The sequence below is a fragment of the Osmia bicornis genome, chromosome 10, assembly GCF_907164935.1.
Source record: "Osmia bicornis bicornis chromosome 10, iOsmBic2.1, whole genome shotgun sequence".
NCBI lineage: Eukaryota > Metazoa > Arthropoda > Insecta > Hymenoptera > Megachilidae > Osmia > Osmia bicornis.
Window position 1 is genome coordinate 5,705,749 of NC_060225.1, and position 23,581 is coordinate 5,729,329.

Consider the following 23,581-nt stretch of genomic DNA (forward strand, 5'->3'; position numbering starts at 1 on the left):
ACCGAATCTTTTCCAAGGATTTTTTTTTTTCTGATTAATGTTCTCCGAAACCGTCCGAAATTCGTCGACCGAGGGACATTTTCCGCGGTGCCGAGAGCGTCGAAAATCGATAACAGTCGCCTACGATCGCGCGAGTGGGAAACCGAAGTTCGATCTGGATTTCCGCGATTTCGTCGCGCTCGTCTAACGCGATTCTCTATCGAATTCCGTTCTTTATCTCTCACTGCCCGAGCTATTTATTCTTTTTTTTTATTTCTTTTCTTTTTCGTCTCCGTCGCCTCTCCTCCTCTGCTCGTCCTGGAACGCGACAATGCGCCCTTTCGCGGTTTCGAATCGTTTTTGTTCAGTGGTTCCACTTCTGGTTGAGGGAAAAAAGGTTGAAATGAAAACCGGGGGATGTTTCTTAACGAGCATTTGGGATTTCGTCGGAAATGGAAGTTTGATCGGGCGACATTGTCACGAACGAGGAAGCACATCGCGTACGCGTTCGCGTTTTTGCATTTGATGTACGTATGCGTGCGTACATACATACATATATGTATATCTTTATATATAGATATATTATATAACATTCGTTTGTATCATCGGCTATTTTGTTATTTTTATTTTGTTCTCTGCTTTTGATGGTCGTACGAAAAGAAACCAAGGATCTGAGTCGTTTGTCTTTTGCATTTACGAAAATTCTCTATGTGTATCGGAAACAAAGAAATCATTCCAGTGAACCCAAACTCTATTGCCTGCTATTGTTGCTTCTATTATGCGTTTGTGTCGAAACGGATGTTTGTTTGATTTTTTTCGTCGCATGTGCTCTCTACTTTTCTTCCTCTGTTCTTTTTTTTTTCCTTCCTTTCCAATGGCCGAAAAATTATCGTTTTGTTTCATTATCTTTTTGCTCATTTTCGCTCGAGGGGAGGGGGACTTTTGTTACCTGCCGACAATTACAGTGTGCAATCACCGTAGAAAAAAAATTTTTTCTCGCAACTCTTTCATTCTCTCTCTTTCTCTCGCTTTCTCTCTCTTTCTCTCACTATTCGCGCTCCCTATATACTTCGAGTTCGATAATTTCGTCTAAAATTCCATTTTCGCCTTAACTATACACAATAATCATAATATATAATAATAATAATAATCATAATAATCACGACTCGAATACATCATCGATCACCTCCGAATATAGATACAATAATTTTTTTTTTCTTCTTCATCATCATCTCTCTTCAACTTCTCCCGCCCTTTCTTTCTTTCTCTCGCGTTACATCTTCACAATAATGATCGTTTAGGTCGTCGTATATCTATACATATACATATACATATACATATACATATATATATATAATTTATAAAATGAAAATAGGTACAATTTTGGACGCTTTTCTTTGTCGAAAAAACGCTCCGAAAATTTTATTTTCGCTTAATAATGCCCATCGGTTGCGATTCTAGTCCACTTGGTAGTAAAATTTTGTTTAGTTTTTCACACGCTCTCATTCGTGCTCGTTTTCTCTTTAACTTCCTTACTCTTTCTCCCTCTCTTTCACTCTTTCATTCGATTTATACCAAATTATCACACGTTCCGTTTTTCATTCTTTCTCTTCCATTTGCTCGATATATCTGCACGCTTCGCACGTATCACATTTTCACATTTTCTCGTAATTTTAATATTCAACACACTCGGATCGTACACCTTTCATTCAAAATTTTAGCGATAATCGCTGTCGCGATACATCAGCCTTTTTTTGCCTTTAACATCGAAAAGACATGAAATTTTCGGCTGGCCAATCGCGTGCTTCCAGAATCGACGAGCTTCCAACGGCGCTCGCAACCAGAACAAAATTTTCACCGGAAATACGCGCTTAATTTTCTACTCTACCTCACGTTATAGTATATTTACAGTCGTTCGATTGCATTTTGTCAAGTTTCTTCTTCGACAACTCGAACGGCTTTAATTCTGACTCGGCTCGCGTACAAACTCGTCCAAACAAAAGCTTCAAGACTTCGCTAAACTACAATTTTCTTTATTTTAGTTTTGTGATCGGGACGTGTTTCTCCGCGCGGAAAGAATTTCGTTCCGCGTTTCGTTTGGACGATCGGTTTCGCGACTTTGATTTCCAGAAACGGGGATTTTTTTTCACACGAAACCGACCCTGTCTCGAGGAACTTTCGTTGAAACGAACCGGTACGCTTTTTACAGGAAGCCCGAAACACTTTTCATACATAACATATGGTTGCTTTTTTCTTCCTTTCGCGATTACACTATTATTTGCAAAACATTTGATTTTGCAGTGTTCAATGGTATCTACTTGCAAGTATCTGAAACACTGCTTGCGCTGTCCTTTTTCAAAGGATATACGTTCTCTTACTTCTAGACTGTTGAAAATAATTTATATCGTTTTGATATGTCTAATTAAGATTCGGTAGCCCTGTTTCAAAGTGGCCTGCGTTGCTGGTCGCTCGAACAACCGGAAGATTAAATTTAAGCGTTTTCGCGTGCTTTCGAGCGGCGATCGTGAAATATTATCTGGATATAATCGTGTTTAGGGCAGACGCTCCGACGAAACAGAGCTCCCTTGGAGTACAAACGATAGTTGGAAGAAATTTTCATTACAAAATTTTGAACAAGCTTTTCCGACGAAACAATCGCAACCTTCTCGCGACGAAAAAAATGCTATGAGAAGCGTGATTCGAGGGAAAAGCTTCTCCAAGAACATTTCCTTTTCCCGGTATACACGTTATTCAATCGTTTCAACTTTGTTCTCCCTAATTTCCGATACCAAAAGTAGTTAATCGCATCGAACACTGCCCACCATGGTCGCAAAGGGTTGACGCTGGTGGCACGGTAAGAGTTTGAAAATTTCGATTTGTTCTTCCGCGTGTGCCCGGAAGTGGTTCCGTCGCACGGAAGCACTCGTTGACGAACGTAACGATGATGAAAAGAATAAAAAAACGCCTTTGTTGTTAGATCCTAAACTGTTGTTGTATTTTGAATAGACTTACGCAAAAAAGGCTCTCGCGATTTCTAAAATTCTTTAGATTGTTCATTTCATCGTTTCTCGCAATCATCGAAAACGTTGCTCTTTCTCCTAGATATTGCATCACATGTATATCATCATACATAGAACCATTTAATGAGAAATCCTACACAATGCGGAACTTGCTCGTAACCGAAAGAGACTGCTGAATTATCGTTTCGTTATATTTTTCTCTCGCTATCTCTCTATTTCTCGCTCTATATATATTTATATTTCTCACATTGCTTCTTTTCAGGATTGTTTCCCAGCTTGTTTTTCCCATTTTATTTTATTTTTTTTTTTATCATTTATTTTTTTTATCTGCGTCGACCATTTCCGAAAATCGAAATTTTAAACGCTGCTCACTACGTACGCGGCGCTTCGAGGATTCTTGTGGATACGGCTTCTTCGAAAGTGTATTCGTTTACCAGGACGACGTCGTCGAAAGGAACGTCTTTTCGACGATACTCGTGTTCGACGACGTGATCGTGGATTATATAGAAATTTTGTATCTTCAGCTCGTTATCGCATTCCGGATGTTAACCTTTCTTCGAAATATATTTTTAATCGCACGCTCTTCTCGTCTCTTGGACTATCCGTATTTGATATATTTATATATATATCGTTCGTTTGATTGATTGACCATCGGTGTTAATCGTCAATTATAATTTGCGATAAGATAGTGATTCGTTTTCACGAAAAAAGAGACGAGAAGCGATCGAAACGGTTACCTTGCTCGCCGATCGATAGTAGGCTCGCATCAAGAATCGATGGCGATAACTAATAATAGTGGTAATAATAGCAATAGCACTAACTAATGATAATTAATAGCGACAACTGATAAGATTGAGGTACCGTTGAAAGTGTGATCCTTCGGTCGAACATAAAACTCCTCCCGATTTGTTGGAAATTCGAAAAGATGTACCGATTGAATGTACACTTGCAACGGTTCGTCAACGGAACAATAGGTAACGATAATATTTAATAAATGCACGTGTCCTAAATTTCGTGTGACAATCGTCAGCGTATTTCAGAGATTTGTTAATCGCGACGCAATCCCTCCGTGGAGGGATGCTTTAGTTTGGCCGTCGATAGCGAACCACGGCGTCAAGGAACCACATTGATGAGACAAATTAATCTAACGATAAAACAAAAAAAAAAAGGGTTTAAGATGGCTAGACTGCCGTGAGAACAAAACTGGACGTGTGAAAAATAACGCGAATCACGACGATGTTTCCGATGTGCAATGACAGAGTGATGATATCATAACGATGGCAATTAATTAATAGTAACTAATCGTAATAGTAATAGTAGCGTAACTAATAGTACGAAGATTAAAGGTAATAAAAAGTGATAAACTAACGGTGTCTCCTGGCGACAGACGGTAGTAATAATAGTAGCAGTACACCGGTCGCGAGCCGGATAAACGTTAGAATGAAAATCATATGTTTGTTCGGAATAGAAATTTGAACGAAACGATACTGCGTTCGAGACGTTTACAACTCGACGCTTGCAAAATAATAATGGTGAGAAATTTTCGTTAAGACCGGCGATTCGGCGCGACATTTCTACGCGAATAGTAACTAAAGAACCGTAGTTTTGTATACACGTGTTACGCGAGTACGCGTGTACGTTTCTATCCGTTCTTACTTAAGGACGCGTATGGCTCGATGTTTATCGGAGCCGTGTCATTAAACCACTAGTTAGACGATAAAAACGATTAAACAAAATTAATTAATTTAATAGGCAGTAACTAATCGTAAACTTCCTAGATTGTTGCTTCATCCTTCGTTTTAACCAATTCTGACTAGCAAACATAACTCGACGCGGTGTTTCTATTCACCGAACGACCCGTTTCTACCTATAAAACTCTAAACAATTTCGTTTGTCCTGAATCTCACGAAAGTTTATCAATTTTCTTTTCGTTTTACCTTCAATTTCTTAGCTCTCGAAGTAGGAACTCTCATTCGCGACGCGACGAACGGTGAATAAAAACGTAGCGAAGTGGGATTGAAGAGTAACACGGGAGAATATTTTTCTTTTCTTTTAGATCCAAGAGCAGCGAGTCGTTCATTTTGAAAGTGACGAAATAGAAAACTAAGGGGGTTTCTTTTCTTCTCCGCGATACTCTTCGAACTCGAACGAGGATGTACATACAATGTATGGTATACATAAAAGAGACAAAGAGGAACGTATAACGCGAATATATATTTTTGTTAAACTCCTCGATCAACTAAAGCGCGCGCGACTTTTCAATGACAAAATAAAAGAAAAGAAATGAAATGAGAAAGGCGAGGATTTTTTCGTGTATCTACGATAACGTAAGGAGTATAAAGCTTAACAAACGACACGAGTGTCAGTGACGTACGTATAACTGTCAGTCGTGCGCGATACTACGCGTAAGATTATAATTAAAATTAAAGGGAAGACATCGAACACAAAATAAAGGGGCCACGTAGAAATGAAATCTTCTCGATAACATCATTTTCATTCCGTGCCAATGTAAAAAAAAAACGAGATTAGAGAACTTGGCGATCATTTTGAAACGCGCTCCTTCTACTTACAACTTTTACGTACCGGCTTCGCTCGTGTATAAATAAGTATACAAATAAAATATAATATTTAACGAGTATAACTCTCTCTCTCTTTATATATATATATATATATATAAATCTATATGCGCTATGTTCTTACAAAAAAAGGATAATAGAGGAAAAAAAACTAAACAGAAAAAAAGGAGAATCTCGAAACGTGGCTACTATCCTTTTACTACCGATTTTGTTTTTTTTTTCGTCGATTCGCTGTTTGAAAGATCACAAACGATCGTTTGATAATTCTAAACATATGGCCTGGATGATTCGAGCGAACTTGTACCTTGCTCTTCCTCTCGGTTCTCTCTAAAAAATACGCCTCCAATTGCCCTCTTAGCAATTTTCTGGTATAATTAACTAGTCGTTATTAGCTAATAGCGATAATAATAGCAATAATGATAATAATAATAGCAGTAATAATATTGATAATAATAATAGGTAGTGGATTAATCGCAGTATCTAAATGCTCGGACCTTTAACGGATCCTCGTGTCGCGTTTCTTCCTTTGATTTTTAATTCGATCTGTTCGAAAAAGAGAATGTTGGATCGAACGATATGTTTTATTAAACGAAACGCGAACAAGGATCCAGTTAGAGTGCCCTCGCTAGAAAGCGTGAATGGGCAGGCATTTTACAAAATACAAAAATGAAAACACGAAAGAACAATAACAATTTATCATCGAAGCTTTCGAAAGATTCATTCGCACCGTACATCCATTTTTTTACGATTTTTGAAAGAGTGTCGTTTTTGCTTATACAAGGATCGATCGGACTTTGGCCGACTTTTGTTTATAACGAAAAGAGGCTACTTGCTTTTGTCAACAACGCGGATATTATTATTATTTTTTTTTTTCGTGTACGATCCCGCTGACCCATTTTTCTCTCAGAATTCGTCCTCGTTTTACTTCTTTTTTTCCCCTCTACGCCAATTTCGATCGACACGTTAGTCTTTCTAGTTTTTCTTTTCCCACCCTTCGTGTCGATCGATATCAATCGATTTCCCAACGATCGAATCGTTCGTTTCGCGATAAATATAAGTACCGATTTTGCCGTACGATGACAACTCGCCTCGGCTTTGTACCCTTTTTTGACTAGAATTGAATTTCGAATGGAAGATCAGGACGAAAGGAGGCTCGTATTTCGATCTGAATTTGGACAGGCCCGCGGGACCGGAAGTGCGTCGATATATAATTTGCCCAAAAGGGGACTTCGACCAAACTCAATCGATACCATTAAACCTGCACGCACATTTTCGTCGCATCGTGCCAGACTGCCGTTTTGCCACCAATTGCTTCGCAGTTTCTTCTATAACGTTTTGATTGTTTCATCCTCATCGGAGACGATAGAAACGCGACGAAAACGGGCGCCAAAAATTAACGATAATTTGCGTTTGTGTTACTCGATAACTAACCGTACGTAAACGTTCTGAAATTGAAACTCAACTCGTTTTTTTCTTTTTGCCTGTTTTCAATGCTCCACGTCAATCGCCTCCCGTTTCTACGAAATTTCATCGAACGATCACTTGATTTTTCAAATCTCAAAAATTATTTTTCACGTGATTCGTTCTCGTGTAAATCGAACGGCTGATTTTTCTTCGATCCGAAAATAAAGGCCAGGTGAACGATCGGGAGAATGATTGACGAGGCACGAAACCCATAATTGAAAGTTCGCGAACGAATTTGAAACAATGCGTACACGTGAAACTGGGTGTGATGGGTTCTGAGAGGATTACCAGTGGATTGAGGATACGGTGAATGGGTTGATCTGTAGGGATGGGTGGCGGGGTGTTTTGTATTGTGTTGAAAGCAACGTTATAAGTGAAGTAACTGAACGCTGCACTTGAAAGACTAATGAAAAACTGGGGAAACTTGAACGTTCGTCGTTTCGCTGTCCTTCGAAGATGTTTCTATACGTAGCCTGGAGATTTTCAACAATCATCGATTTCACCACCTCTAACCGCGACTCGACGTACGTTCAAGCACCCTCCGATCCGTGTCCGAGCACCGTAGCCCTTTAACTTCCCTTTCCCCGTAGTAAGTGCCTTCGCGATTTATCGAATAAACGCGACGCTGTGGGTGCGATCGCTTCCTGTCCTTAGAATATAGAGTCGAGTACGTTTAATTAATAATTATGCGTGTATGCGTTACGGTTACCTGTTAATTAACTTGACTTGACAAATGGTTACGGTACTGTAATTAATTAATTATTATCTGTTAGTTTAAATATGTGTGACTCCACCGTACAATCGTCTCCCTCTCGCGCTCTCGCTCTCGCACTCTTGGTACCTATCTCTCTCAACCTATTCGGAGTATACAACGTACACGTTGCCTAAACTACAAACACTTAGTACACTTATTAGCATATTTATTCCGTTAAATACTGATTGGACATTGGGAAGAAACGGGAAGTCGGGGGCGGGGAGGAAAACGGCGGTCGGATCGGGCGGGTGGGAAATTGGAAGTTTTCTTCTTTTTTTTTTTTATTTCTATGCTCCGTTTTCCTTTTCTTTCATTCTCAAAGAGAATTTTGTATGCTTCGAACGATCTTTTTCTCGTTTAGTACAGACCGCCGTTTCTTGAGAGCCGGACGAATTTTGAACGTTAATCGAGGATTGAATTTTGATAATCGGGTCAAGGGAGATGTTTCATCGGGGGTGAAGGAAATTGCGTACGAAATGAATCCGGTATTTCCGGTCGTTCCACTACGCGATTGGCGGTGGTGTACGACGAGACTGTAAACACTGAAAAAGACCACGTGTTTCCTGTATACTTACTTAGTTAATTGTTTATTGTGGTACACTGTAATAACTGCTCTACCATAGTACTACTACTTGTGAGTTATACTTGAGAACGTTTGTTTAACTGTAACATAAAACCCTGACGAAGGCACCCACTAAACGGATTTTGATTATCTCATATTTTGATATTATTGTTTCAATTTTTTTTTTTACCATCATTAACGTTGAATCTGGTTGTACTTTAATCTGTAACTCGTTAAAATTTCTTTCTTTTCAACTTGTTATAGATCGTTTCTTATTTTCGGATAAAACTGATTCCTATTCGTTTTTCTTATTCTATAATGCCAATAGAAAATTGTTGGACTCGGTGATTCAGCTCGAACGCGCATACGGGGGGTTTCGATTGGATCCAGGGTAAAGAAAACACATTCCCGTGAACGAAAATTTGAAGAATATTTTGAAAAGAGTATCGGCTCGTCGGGAAATTCATCGGATCACGACGATCCGAGGAATTTCAACGACGAGCCTGAGCACGGTGGGTTCGCACGTTCGTCGCCGACGATCGCTTTATCGATTGTCGTCTCGATCGATCATATTCACGGCACGTTACTACTCTGCTCGAGTTTCCTAGGAAGAGATTTCGTCTTCTCGTCTTTCCTTTTGTAGCCAGTTTAGTGTTCTCTACTTTGCCAAAGTGCCTGAAGATCATCAAGACGATCGACAGAAATTTTCAGGAAATTTTCATTTTATTTTGTAATTTGAAACCGAACTTGATCAACTTTAGCCAAATAAGATCGGACGAATACGTTTGTTCAATTTGATATTCCAAAGGGTTCGTCGATTAAGCTCGCGAAAAAAAAAGAAAAAAAAGAAGGTAACGGGTTTGGTCCTTAGAACTCCGGGGATGTTATCGCAACAGCCTCCATTTTGTACTGAGTATTAATCCATTGTACGTCTCGAACGAAGCGATCTCTCGATTACGCTTCGATCGTCAAAAACGCGTCACTTGGTTCGTCCGAACGAAGCGGGACGAACGAACGTCGAACGATTCGTGAACGGCGAACGCGAACCCTCCGTCTTACCAGCTATGCCTCTTCATTTATATAGTGGACATTGAAACAACTTATTCCGGTTTTTAATCACGGAGGCTCGGTCAGAGACACCGCGTGAAAACGCGAATGCCGCCGAGGCGCTCGCACTGCTAGACTGTCGGTTTTATCATATGCTGCGCACTTACGATACACACTGTTCACGAATATACACATACGTCTGGAAGCTGGGTCCTCCGTATCACGGAACGAACCGCAGCCGTACGATCGTACGTGGTATATTCGTTGTGAGATTATTTCATTAAAAAATTAAAACCCGATCGAAAACAAATCAACGGTTTTTGCTTGTAAAGCCGCGAATTTGAACAACGGCTCTTCCTTCTAATGCCGCTGCTACTTTTGCTATAGAATGGTTTTTATTTCAGTTGGTTTCATCGCAAGGGACACAGGCTTTTCTCGTGTTCGTTTAACGATCGAGGGACCAGCGTTATCCTTTTAGCAACGTTCATCATCTTTGAACGTTTCTTTTGCATCGTTTCGTTGTTGTTCGTATCGAGCTGTTCACCTCGTTTAGCCTGGTCCCCACGGTATTTTCGACATTCCTCGATAAAGAGGACAATGTCGCGTCGTGTTCGGGTATATTGGCGTCAAGTCCGGGATGCATGGTTGACGACCGCGTCGAGACGCGAACGCCGTTTCATCATCGGTTCTGCATCCAAACGTATGCCAAAGGCCGCGAATTTTGCTTCGTGTTTTTCTATTTACTTTAACATGCTTTTTGAAATCAATTGCATTTCATTTTGACCGTAATAATCCTCGTTCACTGCCGCTCGAAACGATTCCTCTCCGCTTGAAAAGCGAGAACGAATCGGTTACGATCCACGCGCGGATCTTTTCAAACGAATCGGTAGTAAACGTTTTCATTATTTTCCGCAATGTATATGTTATATTAATATATGATGAAAAAGTACCGTGTGAGGCCGAATCGTATTTTTTCATGGTTTTTTGAAAGTCCGCTGTTAATTTCTTGTTCATTTTCTTTCTCATGGACAATTTACAAAATCAATTGGCTTTACATATCCGTAGCGTGTGTAATTAAGTGTAATTAAGTGTAATCGAGTGTACATTATGTGTACGCGTGTAAGTGTGCGTGCATGCGATTCGCGCAAGAGTGTAGGATACAATCGTCGACGATGCGACGAGTGCACCTTGTGTATGGTGAGTGTTTGAGCGCGCGGGGTTGCACGCTCGAGAACCAGGGCAACTTTGATTCGATTGTGTATCGATACCGAGATCGCGAGTCTGCCGTGACGATTTCTCGTATCTCTTTTCGCTCGTCACCAAGAGAATCCACGCGATTTCTCGGTCATTTTGTCTTCTTCTGTGTGTGATTGTCTGTGATTTCTGTTCTTGTGAACTGTTTGCTCCTTGGCGAGAATACCAATTCTACCGTGGCACCGTTTTATCCGAAGAATCGGTGACACGGTTTTCTTTTTTGCGTTTAATTCGTGAGGTCGAGTCGTATTTGTGAGTGTGTATGCACTGGGAGTATACACCAGCGCATCCGGGCTATGGCATTTTTTAGATTATTTAAACATTTAGCAAATTTACATGAAAGAGATTAAGATTATGGTTTCGGGCTAGTTTTGCAGAACGCGCGCTTCCCTCGGCCGATAGATTTTCCTCTCAACATTTCCGTCGCTTTTCCTGTCGCGGTTTAGTTTCCTGCCGCCGTACTCGTTTACCTCGGTCGCGTCGTTAATCTTTGTTTCATCGCGGCGATCGATCATCCCTTTCGATCGTCCATCGTTCTTGAGGAGTTGAATCACTTGGACGACCACGACGAGGGTGTTGTTCGGTTTCTCTTTTTTCCCCGAGTCGGTGGGTGGTCGCATGAATTCTTCCGAATTTCATTCGGGACTCGCTTTCTTCGTTTTACACAGTTTACTCTGTCCTTTTGCTAGGTCCCGATGTTGCGTTTCTAACTCGTCGACAGTGGGTAAGCTCGGTGAAAATCCGTCGAAGGTAGACGTCTCTGCGCCACCGGCCCGCTTACGAGTTACGGGCATATGTAAATCAATATATTTGTAAATTATTTTTTTGTGCTTTTTTTTCTGCCGGCACGCCTGCGACGGCGAGCACGCCATTTTTTTTTATTTTATTTATTTTATTTTAATTCGTTATCTTCGCTTATCATTCTTTGATTACAGAACATACACTACTAGAGCTATTGTAACTTGCTGTGTGTTTTGTTTAATTTTTAATAATTATGGTACACGTTCGCGGGGCATGGGCCGGCGCCTCGGGAATGAACATTCCTTCGTTTCGCGCGGGGATGTTGAGGTTGTTGCGGGGGGAGTTTTAGTCGGCTGCCCCGTACTTCTACCGATTCTGAACCGTTTTTACCATCATCCTTACGTTCCTTTTTTCGTCTTGAACTTCGTTCCGAATAAAAAAGCAACCCTCGGCGCACGGCAGGATGCACCGGTGAAAAGCTGTCGTCTCGGAATCGTTTCATGACCGTCGTGTTGCATGCAGTTCTCATCACCGTCATGAAGGATCTCGACGTTGTGCTGGTGGTGGTTTTGTGTTTATTGTATAATTGTTGTTGTTGTTAAATTTTTGTTTTTTGTTTTTTGATTTTTTGTTTAAACATTAGCTGAATAATGGCGATAAGTGATGGTGAAAAAGTGGTGATGCTGTTGCTTTTTTAAATCTCTTCGTATCATCTCCTCCGCTCCTACTTTCGTGCACCATTGTTATTTTTTTCTTTTTGTATAATTGATTTTTTTTTCCTTTTGTTGCTCGATTGTATGTTTTGTCGAGGGACCGTAGAAAAATCTCTTTTGTCTCTTCGTTTGTTTTGGAAAGATGACTTTCTTTTTTTTATAATCCAGCGATGATTCTTTGCCATCCTTGATTTAATTTTATTCTTTGGTTTTCAATTGCATTTTCGATTCTTTTCAATATCTAATCTTTTTAGGAATTACACCCCTAATCGTTGCCTAATCTCACAGATACTCGCTCATTCGCTCTCTCATTCGAAGCACCTTCCCCTATATCGAAGAAATCTTTGCACCTTTGCCGAAACAAACGAATCGTGTTCGCGCCGGAAACGTGATTATCTCCAGAAGAAACTGTTGTCGCGTTCTCCTACGAATACCTCCTGAAATATCTCGGGAAATTGTGTTCGCCAAACGTTTGGTCCCTGTCTTAATTTGGAGGCTGGTCGGTGCCGGTGGTGCGAGTGTGTGAAGAATTTGTGTGTTTTTCTTTTTTTTCTTTAGGCTTACTTATCTATCCTATCGTAGCTGTACAATCCATCGCAATGCTGTGTGTGTGTGTGTGTGTGTTTGTGAGCGTGTCCGTGTAGGTGTGTATAGGTGTACCGGTGTCGAGAAAAAAAAATTTCCCGATCGGCAACACGCCCGTTTCGGTGAATGCTATGGCGTTAAATCGTCAAGAGCGATCGTCGAACGATCAGGCGTGCACCGACGACGAACAGAAGCATTGATTCGATAAAAACGATTATCGTTGGTTGCATGAACGAGGTGTATGCACTCGTCCAGCTTTAGGTATTTACATAGAAACTAACCCTATTTCGCATTATGTACTTGATTTAAGTTTACCAGTAAATTCTCAGTTTATGCTTGTGATATCAAGGTGTATTTACATACTACTTAATCCGAGGAAAAAACGCCCTGTAACGCAAAAACTGTTATAATAAGAACGACCAATGATCGACTCGCGTGCACGGTACTCGGAACTCGAGGTGCTCCGATTTTTCCAAATTCTTTCAAATTTTTCCCAATAAATTTCCTCTGTCCAACGTTTCGATGCGAAATTGAAATTGCTTTTAATCGATTTCGAAGGTAATTGAAAGCGTCATTTTCAGGTGAGAATGTCCTACGAGTTCCAGTCGCGAGGCGAGTGCAATCGTTAAATGTAGCTTTGACGATGAATCTTTTTAGCAATCTTTCCTTCTCTCGTCCCAGATGGTGAAAAAAGCCTGGCTATCCGGCGGCTTCTCGGCGCGTGTCTCTTTTTTACGTTCAACGAAGATGACGACGTTAGGCTACTTTCGTAAGTGGCGAACAAAGGGGTTGAATTAAAGGCATCCCCTGAAGAGGAACGGAGAGGATACAATTCAGAATCTATGGATTTCCATTTACTCGATAATTTTTCATGAAATTATTTCTTTTCACCGAAACGTTTACCTCTTTCTAGGTTTCTTTTTTTGTTTATTACCTCGGGACAGAATGAGGAAAATTGTTGAAAGGAACGGAACGGTGTGAAAGATACCAGGAACAATGAAACGTAAAACAGTCAAAGGAATCCGTCGAGAATCTCCAAAGTTTGGAATAACAACAACAACAACAACAACGCGGTCGACGTTCGATTTGTCACGGGGAAGAAAAAATTCGGCACGCTACCATTCAATTCCGCACACTTCAGTCCGCGATTGCCAGTCGAAGAAACGAAGAAATCGAACGTGTCGTAGGTAATTTTTCTTGTGAAACGACCTTTTTTTTTCCTTTATATACTTTTGATCAATTTTACCCTTTGGACCGGCTCCGCTTTTTGGAATTTTTCATTTTTTAACCGCGATTCAAGTTCCAAGAGTATAGCAGGCGGGCAACGGTCAACGTTTCGTTTCATCTCGTCTGGTCCGGTCGAAAGAAACCCCATCGAAAGTACGGACAGTCCATGAGTTTTGTAAAAGATTGGAAAAAGGGGAATCGGGGTCGAGATTGATGGGGTATCACAAAGGGGTACGGTATTCAGGGGGTGAAGGGGTTGGCCCGAGTTTTGTAAAGTTCGCTCCACGATCAAACCTACGGACTTTCTATATTCTTCTTCTTCTCCTCTCCCTCGTCATCTTCATCTTCGTATATTTTTTTTTTTGTTGTTCTTTTTAAATCGATCCACCTCTCTGTTCTGCTTCTCCTTTCTTCGTCTTCTTCTTCTTCTTCTTCTTTCTAAGTATTGCGAGAACGTAACGGTATATTGCAAGTAAAAGTTCGAAACGACGCAAGTATTTTTACGCGTTCAGATATATACCCGGAAATAAAAAAATATTTCGCTTATAACGATCACAGGACCTCAGATTACCTGAAGCACGCCACTCTAAAATTCTCTCATTCTCTCCTCTCATTCTTCTCATTCTCTCATCCTTGATGCTCACGAAGCATTCAGATTCGCTCGTCTTCGCATTCATACGACCGCCTGCCCGTACACGTTAGCGACGATCCCAAGCTCGTTGTTTCATTCACGATAATCTTGCACCCTGTGCACTCTTGTACTCTTGTTTCCCGTTCTCTCGATCGTTCTCTCACTCCTCTGTCTTTCATCGTGTACTCTCGTGTTCTGGCAGCATCTCTTCTGCTTCATTCTAACGTTCGTCGCGGCTCGGGATCGTTGGTAGCGGTGCACGGGCACGCGTACCCTCGTTCGCTTCAATTTCTTTTTCGCCTAATTTATCCTAGTCTCATAGACCCTATATTTATTATTTATAATATTTATATATATAATATATATAATATTTAGCATTTAGTTTTCTTTAATTTCTCTCTCTCTCTTTCTTTCTTCATCATTATTTTTTAACTTCTTTTTCACGTTCTTCGTCATCTCTCGCGTGCTTTTCTTTTTGTTTATCTTCACGAAAAAAAAATGCTTCGCACACTCTAACGATTCTTTGAAAATGTGCACATGTACAACAAAGGAGGGGCTGTTTCCTAGCCACCGTCCCGTGTTCTCATTTTTTTTTTTTTTTATCTTCATCATACACTCCAGACTCTCTGTATGTATATATATATATATAATATATATAATATAACTGTTTGTAATAATTATATTTTGTTTGTTCGCTTACGAGCTAATAGTTTTCGTGCTGCCGATCAGCACATGTTGCGCGCATTTTATATTCTTCTCTCGAGTAGATCTGTGTGTGTCCGTGTATCTATATTTATATATATATATATAAGTGTAGCTGTTTTGTGAAAACTTTCGTGTTTCGTGTATCTTTGTATAACAGGGTAATTTTGTTTGTTTTTTTTTTTCTTGTGTTCTCTGTGTACATGTATCACTAACGTGGTCGACGGACAACGACGATCCGTGTCGTCGTCGTGCCGCTCGATCGCGGATCAGACCGTCCGTTTTGCAGTTTCCGCGTTTGTCCGGTAAACGGGAAGGGGTACGCGTTCGATAAGCTGATCCAGCTGACCGCGTTTACGCACGTATCAGACGCGTATTGTTTGCCTTAAACGTTACGGGAGCTAAGATTACCGGGGGAACCTTAAGTTGATCTTTAGGTATGTATATATGTATATAGGTTAGTTTGTTGAGCCTTAGACCGATCGCTGGATCCGAGATGAATTCAATCTCTCTCAGCTGAATCCTGGTCTACGAGTTATCGGCTCTTGTACTAAAAAAACCTTAGTACTCTGCGCGCTCCGGTAGCATCCCTGGAGAAAACAGGGACGAACCAGAGACGAACGCGTCAGTTAGCAGTTTTTCATTCGATAATATTATGGCACGTTTCAGGGGCGACTTTGGATAGCGGCCGTGACAACGCGTCCTGTGAATTCTGAAAGAGCGACTCGACGAAACGAGGTGACGTCCCGGACGACGGAGAACACCGTTTTAGGTATTCTCGATCGGCGGGCATCGTCGTTCTAGGAACTCTAGATCCAGGACCGAAGTAGGAACAACACGATCAACGCGAGAAAATCAGGCGTTGCTGAAAGACCGTTGCCACAGCTGCCTTAGTCACACACCGTCTAACGGATTTCTAGATACGTATGACATCTGATCTTTCTCCCTGAATTCATTCAGAGAGAGAGAAGAATTTCACGATGAGCGAAAATAGGATTGGCGAGAGGCCTTTCGAACCTCTCTCTGATTGATTAATTCATTCTTTCGTACTGCTGAGACATTAGTGTTTTCGCGGGTGACCACACTTGGACGCCTGTGCTCGAATCGACGTAGAAGACGACAAACAACGATACGATCGGTTTATCGTCCGTGTACGTCGTTCTTTACACGTTGTCAGAGTTACCGATCATGTCGTCGGCTTTCCTCTTGACACCACGGTCTTCAGGATGCTGCTGCTGTTGCTGCTGTTGTTGCTGCTGCTGCTGCTGCTGCTGCTGTTGCTGATGGTAATGAAGACCGATGCCAGACGAACCTTGCTGCTGCTGCTGATCGTTCAGAGATCCTGGACGATCGGCTGATTGAATGGATTGCTGATTGAGGCGTTCAGCCTGCTGCTGTTGCTGCTGCTGCAGGTTCGACTGCTCCGACGTCCAAGGGGTCCACTCGTCTCAGTAGTAACTGAATTTTCATGGTTGCTGACTGTTCTGCTGGTTGACGACCTGCTGGATGGTGAAACTCAAGGCTCGAGGATCACCGTGAAGCCTCAACGCTTGTTCCAGTCGTTGTTCTTGTAATCGCAACGCTTCCCCTGCGAAACGTGTAAGTAATTACGATCTTTCCCTTTGGAGAACTTTAGTTTCAACGTTTTTCAGTTGGCATCGATGGAGCTCAACTTACCAAGGTCGGGCGGTAAGGTGTCTTGCTGAGACATCTGTTGGTTCGTGTGATGTCCAGGCATGCCAGAGGTGTTGCCACCGTTGTGCTGGCCCAGGTGATGTCTCACGTCTCCGCCAACCGCGGAACTGGCCGCCGCTGCTGCTGCTTGCGATACCTAAAGAAGGAAGCATCACGAATGGTAAGTTGTTTCGAAACAGGAGGATCTCCGCTTCGTTCGTTGATGTACACTTACAGCCAGTCTAAGCGCAGCTTCGGCCTGAGAACGCAACAAAGCTTCCGCCTGGTGCATTCTCAACGTCTGTTCTGGTCCGGTTGCTTGCACTCCCTGCTGTTGCGGTCCCGTCGATCCTTGCGCACCGCCGCTCATGTCACCGTTGTTTCCCATTCTCATCGCCGCCGCCAAGGACGCCATGTCCACCGGCGACAAATTCGGCGATACAGAGTTTTGCAAACCTGCGGAACGTGAAACGGAAATTTCATTTTTCTATTCGTCCTGCTCGGTTCAACTATTGCTCGATCGCGAATAGCGCGCTAGTTTGGACGATAGATAAGGAGGAAAAATCTTAGGAATGGAAAAACATAATTGTAAATCAAGCTTTATCGGGAATAATTAGAACGAATCCGTCGTGTCTGTTGTCGTCGCGAGCGACGTCGCGTCTCTCGATAAGGCTTCGCTATCGACGGCCTTGAACGGCATATCTCGGCAATTCTGTTGACCGATCGATCGAGGAAAAGCAGATTAGAGAGAGAAGAGATTCTTACCCGCTGACACGGCGGCGGCCATTACTGCCATGCGTTGCTGTTGCGACTGCATCTCGTCGTGGTACTGTTGCGCGGATGTTGGCTGACTTCCCGCTCGTAGCATGTCGCTCAGCTTGTTGCCGCTCGGACCCGGCGACGCCATATTATTGTTGTTGTTATTGTTGTTGTTGTTGAGTAGACCGGTACCTACGCAAAAGTCTGCTCACGTTAGTACGCTCGACGAACGGCGAACAGGTCGCGCGCGTTTAACTCTATACCTATTTTTAGAATATCATCTAATCGATGTTTGTTGGTATTGTTGGATGATACGCAAGTACACAGACATTTATGTTAGAAATGATGATAGAAAAAAAAAAAAAATGACGGAGTGAGCCGAAACGTTCGTATGACGAAATTACTCACAACAGGAATTCGTAGATGATTTATTTGACTCAGATCAAGTGTAATAGTGTTTACTACAATAACTGTCGCTGTGTTTCGAAGCTTTGGTGGTTTACTTAAATCGCTAGTAGTTCCATACACGATGATACACCACGACGATTACAGCGAACGTGTGTACGAAAGAAAGGTCGCTTCGGTGTTTAAAATAGTAGGTTTACTCGTACTCTACGACATATTCACGACACTCTAACCATTATTCCAGACGGACCATTTGCAAGAACAAGATCGTAGCGTACCAGGTTCACTACCGGCCGACGATAGTCTTCCGTTTCCGCTGCTGCTGTCCGAGTGAGCCGACGGCGAAGGACACATCGGTGGTTGTTGCAAATTTTGTGGTCCGCCCGATTGACTTCCCAACACACCCAATCCCGCACCTGTACACGAGAATCGTATGTATCGTTACGATCGTTGCCGGGAGCCGAATCGATACTTTCCTAGCTGATTTATCTTTTCTTATATTTTCTTTTTTTCTTTTTTCTGTTTCATACCTAAACTCGAGGATGCCAGGATCTCTCTCTCCCGCCTCTCGGCGGCGGCGCGACTTAAAACATATTGCGCCGCGAACTGATGCTTCGGGTCCATTCTCATGTGCTCCATGTGACTCAACAAACCTTAACAGCAAAGCAGAGCAGACGCTCGATAGAGTTTTTCAGTTAGTTTGGCAAGCTTGGATGAACGAATAAGAATTATTCAGTTAATGAAGGTACGATAGAGTAACGTTTAGATGAAAGTAACGGTAAGAAGAATACACATATATGTAACAATAATGGAGAAGAAGGAATATAATATATAGTTAATGTAAGAGATTGCACTTTTGATACGATTTTGTGAAGAAGAAGAATATACTTACCGCTCTCGTGAGTGAAGACGGCCTGGCACACCGAGCACGGCCACATCCTGAGGCTCGTGCTTAGTTGACTGGTCTCAGGATGGCAGGCCAGGTGTTTCCTAAGACTACCCTCGTTGACGTAGTGTTTTCCGCACACTGGACACGGGTGGTTGGCGGTCCGTCGCTTCGCTATGTAAACCCCGACAACGGAGGTTGTGCAGTCAGCGGAGGGAACAATAGGGCGACACAATTTCAAGGTCAATGCTAAGCAGGATAAAGCTTCCCAAGGAACGAAAGCCACCTCCTCCATCATCATTATCATCACCACCACCACCATCAATTATCATCATCATCATCATCATCATTATCATCATCATCATCAATATATCATATCATATCATCGTCACGATCGTCATATCACCATCGTCATTATCATCCTTCTTCGTTTATTTATTTATTATTATTATTATTTATTTATTTATTTTTTTCATTATCATCATCACTATCATCTTCATCATCATTCTCCTCCTTCTTTTCCTCCTCCATCTCCTCCATCTCCTCCACCTCCACCTCCTCCTCCACCTTATTTCTCACGCATTCGCGTGTACAGACGCGCGTACGTACGTCGACATTCCAGTCGACCTCGAAGGCGAAGGGAGAATCCTTGCAGACACGGATAGCCGAGGACCAGGAGAGCACTGACCTCGGACGCACCGAGCGCTGCTTCTGCCGTTGCTGACTCCCTTTCACGAGCGAGGTCGTCGGCCCAAAAACCAAGATGCACACGCACGTACGCGCGCTTGTTGCACGCTTATAGACGCACAAAGAAAAGTTCGACGAATCTCTCTCTTTCATTATATTCGACTTTTTTTTTTTTATTTACTTTTGTTTCTCTAGCAGTCTTTTTCCCTTTTCCTCCCCCTCGCTCGCTCCCCCTTTTTTTTCATTATTTTCTCCCTTATTGTTCGTTCTCCCTCTGCCATTCCGTTTCTCTCCCTTTTCTCTTCGAAGAGACATTCGAACGCCTTCTTCAAACGGACGAGGGGAAATCATGCGTTTAACGATGCATTCGGACGAAAGTTTACCATTTTATCGACACCTTTCTCGTCTTACTTGACAAAACACTCAACACCTTCTCTTTTTTTTTTTCCGTCTACGTTATGAAAAACACGATGGAGGAAAGGAGACACGACGCGTCGAAAAACTGGGCATGCTGTTTCTCGTTAGATCAAGAGATTCTCATTTTCATTGGCGCGAAGCAACGCTTGTCGATTCTTCTTCTCTGTACGTCTATCCATACGTATTCGCCCCACACACTTGACAGAACACGCACCAAAGTCGAACGAAACACCCTTCTTAAAGCACCGGTTTTGTATTAGCGAATATAGTAGTACGCAAGTATTAGTCGGTGAGTGCGCTAAGTGCTACACCCCCTTTTATCCCGTTCAGCGAAACAGTACGAAGAAAGTGACAGGACAATGTGTGCATATCGCCCGCGCCAAAGCAAGTTCTTAGGTGGGGGATGTGAAACGTACTTAAAGACTAAAGGACGAACCACCCCTCGTGTCTCGACGAGTGGTCGTTTCATTTCTCTCTCTGATTCTCACTTTCTTACATTCACCCTCCTTTTCACTCTTATCATCTATACACACATACACCATCTCTCTCTACCTCGTTCCCTTTCTTTCCTTCCTTTTAGTCTTATTCGCAATTAAGGTACCCCTCGTTACGTCTATCCCCGTTCTTTCTTTCTCCTCGAAGGAATTCTCGCGAGAAACCCTCGTTAGCTGGTGTTAGAAAGGACGAACCGGACGGAATCGCCAGCGAAAGTCGGAGACCACGAGGAGGAAGCGATCGTAACGAATCGTAATCCGCGTGAAAATGCGATAACTTGGATAACGCGTGCAAACTCGCTCTCCTCCGCGTCGTGTCCAACGGACGAGAAGCAGAAAAGATTTGATTAACACGTGTGGATCGTGCGTTAGTCGAGGACAGAGTGTTTCAGCGTTAGTGTGCAAAATTTGAAAAAAAAAAAGAAAAAAAGAAGAAAGAGTTAAAAAAAAAACAGACAGAGAAGAGAAGAGCCGGTGTTTTCGTGTAGACGCGTGGGACGATAAAAAGCAAGGAGAAAGAAAGAATGAGACGGACGATATCGAGGGGCGGTCTCGGTTATCGTAGATACTTACTGGCTACGCCGGAGGCATTCGGGTCCTTGTGGGTGTGCTTCATGTGCTCCATAAGAGCTTCGCCACCGAGAAAGAGTTTGTGGCAGACAGGACAGCTGGTTGCGTTCGGGCCGCCGATCAAGGCGGCGTGTTGCTGGAACACAACACGCTGTTGCAACTCCTTTTTTGGTGGCCGGAAGAAGAGGAACCGGAAGCAGGCAGACGCGGCGCACCGGTAGAGAGCCGACCCAGAGAATACCACCACAGAGTCGCGAACCAGAAGCGCAGGACAGGCAGCGCACAGAACAGAACGATTGACCAGTGAGAGTTAGGGCACCGATTTGCCGCCGCCACCACACGGACTATTTCATATTGCAAAGGGAATTCACCTCGAGTGTCTGGCAAGATACGAGAGGATCCATAGGTGTCTAGGTAGAAGGATCTGCGACAGGGATTCGGTAATCTGAGACGATGAAAGGGTGAAAGGACACTTGTGTGGAAAAAATGGGAGAAAGCAAAGCCCAGACAGACGAATGTATTAAAAGCGCGAGGTCTGGAGAACGATCGGAACGAAAGTTTCTGTGGTGGTTACTTGGAAAAGAACGCGAAAAGATCTCTGATGAATCTCCGATTGATCTCGCTAGACCTCGCAGATGAACGGGAACGCAAAGCATAGATCACATGACTAGCTAACTACACAATTAAGATGGCCTCTGTTGCATTATCGTACTATTCGCGATTCTGTTGAATACATAGCTATTGTCTTTTTGCCGAACAACAAAGGCCATCCTTAAGAATGGACAAACACGAAGAGTAATGAACGAAATTCGACGTCCTCATTGCAAGTATCTGTCTTCGTCATTGGCGACCTCGTATCGAGATACAATTTTGCGGTGGTATCATTTCGATCTTTCTTTTCTTTTTTTTTTATTATTTCTCTTTCTTTTCTCTCTCGCACACGCGAAGGTCGGTTATAGGCACACGAGGCGGTAGGGGCACGCGCTGAGGAAAAACATGGCGGCCAACCTTGCTCGAAAGAGTGCTTAAAACGGAGAGAAAAAGAATACGAAAAGGCGGGAAAGAAGAAGGAGGATGTCGAGGTGGGAGGAAGGAAAGGCTAAAACGAGACCGGACGGCAATGACCCCAAAGTTTTGGGATCTTCGCGCCACTCGTTCCTTTCTTCCTGTCTACTCCCCGCCCTCGACTTTGATACAACCCATCCTTTTTCCTTTTTTTCTTTTCATCTTCTTCTTTCCTCCAGCTCGTTTCTCTCTCATCTTCAACTTTTCCTTTCTCATCGCGTCGAGTCGTCCTTCTCTCTTTATTTTTCTCCCCCCTTCTTATCCTACCTCTATCTTTACCGAACCGATTCGTAACCTTCTTTTTTCCCGGACCTAAGGCAACCGCAACCGAGTTGAGGCGATCAACGAACGGTGGAGAGCCGAATCTCGGGCAGGACCAGTTTAAAATAATACCCAGACGTCGTCGACCTTACGTTTCGGCTAGCCTTTTTTCTCGCGATTCTTCCCTTACCCCCTTCCCTGACCCTTCGTCAACCCGACTAAAGTATCACTCTCCATTGTTTATAACAATGACTTTTACTTCTTCGACCTTCCATTTGATTGCACGTTTTTCTTTTTCTTACTTTTTCCCAGACTTCCATGATTTCTTTTTATCCCACGATTAGCGTATATTTCAAGCGTCAAGGACTCCTTTCTTTTCTCGCTAAGGTATAGGGCAATCGTCGAGTTGCTTTTGTTCCTGTCGTATTCTTTGCGCGTGCAAACTTCCTTGACCAGGGTCAATCTACGTAGGCAGCCTTGGTCGATGCGAATGAAAAAATAAAAAAAAAAAAAAAAGAAGAAGAAGAGAAAAAGATGTTGGCAAAAATAGCAGCAGGGAGGAAGAAGAACGTGAACGAACCCCGGTGTTTCGGAGGTCCTTGCCCTTCTTCCTTCCACCGCTTTCGCTTCTTCTTCTTTTTGCTCGTTCGAACACCCACGCTCTTCGCGGATAAGCGATATTCTTTTCAAGGCACGCTTCTCGCTTGTTTTCGTCAGGCCAAAGGCCTGGGCCGTCCTTCTTTCTTCCCGGACCTAGGGCAAGCCCGAGCCGGTTGAGCCGACACGGCACGCCGCGCAGAAGATGCTGGTCGTCGACGTCTTCGGCGTCGCTGGGTGCTGGTGTTGCTGGTGCAGCAGCATCAGCAGCAGCATGCAAGTTATTCTCGGAGGGAGGCTGCGGTCCGTAGGTTCGACGCCCCGACCTGGCCCAACTGGAAAAAACCGGTTTCTTCGTTGCACTCTTCCTTTTTTGCCTGCATCCTCGCTTTTTGCACCGCGAATACCTCGGCTCTCCTGGCCGTCGCTCTCTTTCTTCTCGTTTCTTCTCGTTTCTTCTGCACGGCATGCCTCTGTCCTCCTCTTATCTCTTTCGCAGGCCATTGCTTTT

General features: G+C 43.0%; 1 protein-coding gene across 12 annotated transcripts in view; it reads right to left on the reverse strand.

The window, feature by feature from the left end:
- Window positions 1–204: 204 nt before the first annotated feature.
- LOC114880013 (zinc finger protein 853) overlaps window positions 205–23,581 on the reverse strand; it is a 65,575-nt gene continuing 42,198 nt past the window's right edge. For 5 of the 12 annotated variants that reach the window (XM_029195549.2, XM_029195553.2, XM_029195547.2 and 2 more), the window contains 8 exons: window positions 21,151–21,310; window positions 18,986–19,198; window positions 18,624–18,746; window positions 18,372–18,509; window positions 17,695–17,892; window positions 17,165–17,385; window positions 16,933–17,086; window positions 205–16,843 (listed from right to left, as the gene is read on the reverse strand). In XM_029195549.2, coding sequence (XP_029051382.1) covers window positions 16,722–16,843; window positions 16,933–17,086; window positions 17,165–17,385; window positions 17,695–17,892; window positions 18,372–18,509; window positions 18,624–18,746; window positions 18,986–19,198; window positions 21,151–21,310 — 1,329 coding nt within the window. In that variant the 3' untranslated portion in view covers window positions 205–16,721. The remainder of the gene's footprint in view (window positions 16,844–16,932; window positions 17,087–17,164; window positions 17,386–17,694; window positions 17,893–18,371; window positions 18,510–18,623; window positions 18,747–18,985; window positions 19,199–21,150; window positions 21,311–23,581) is intronic. The other 7 variants (XM_029195556.2, XM_029195552.2, XM_029195555.2 and 4 more) reach the window with 4 other exon arrangements.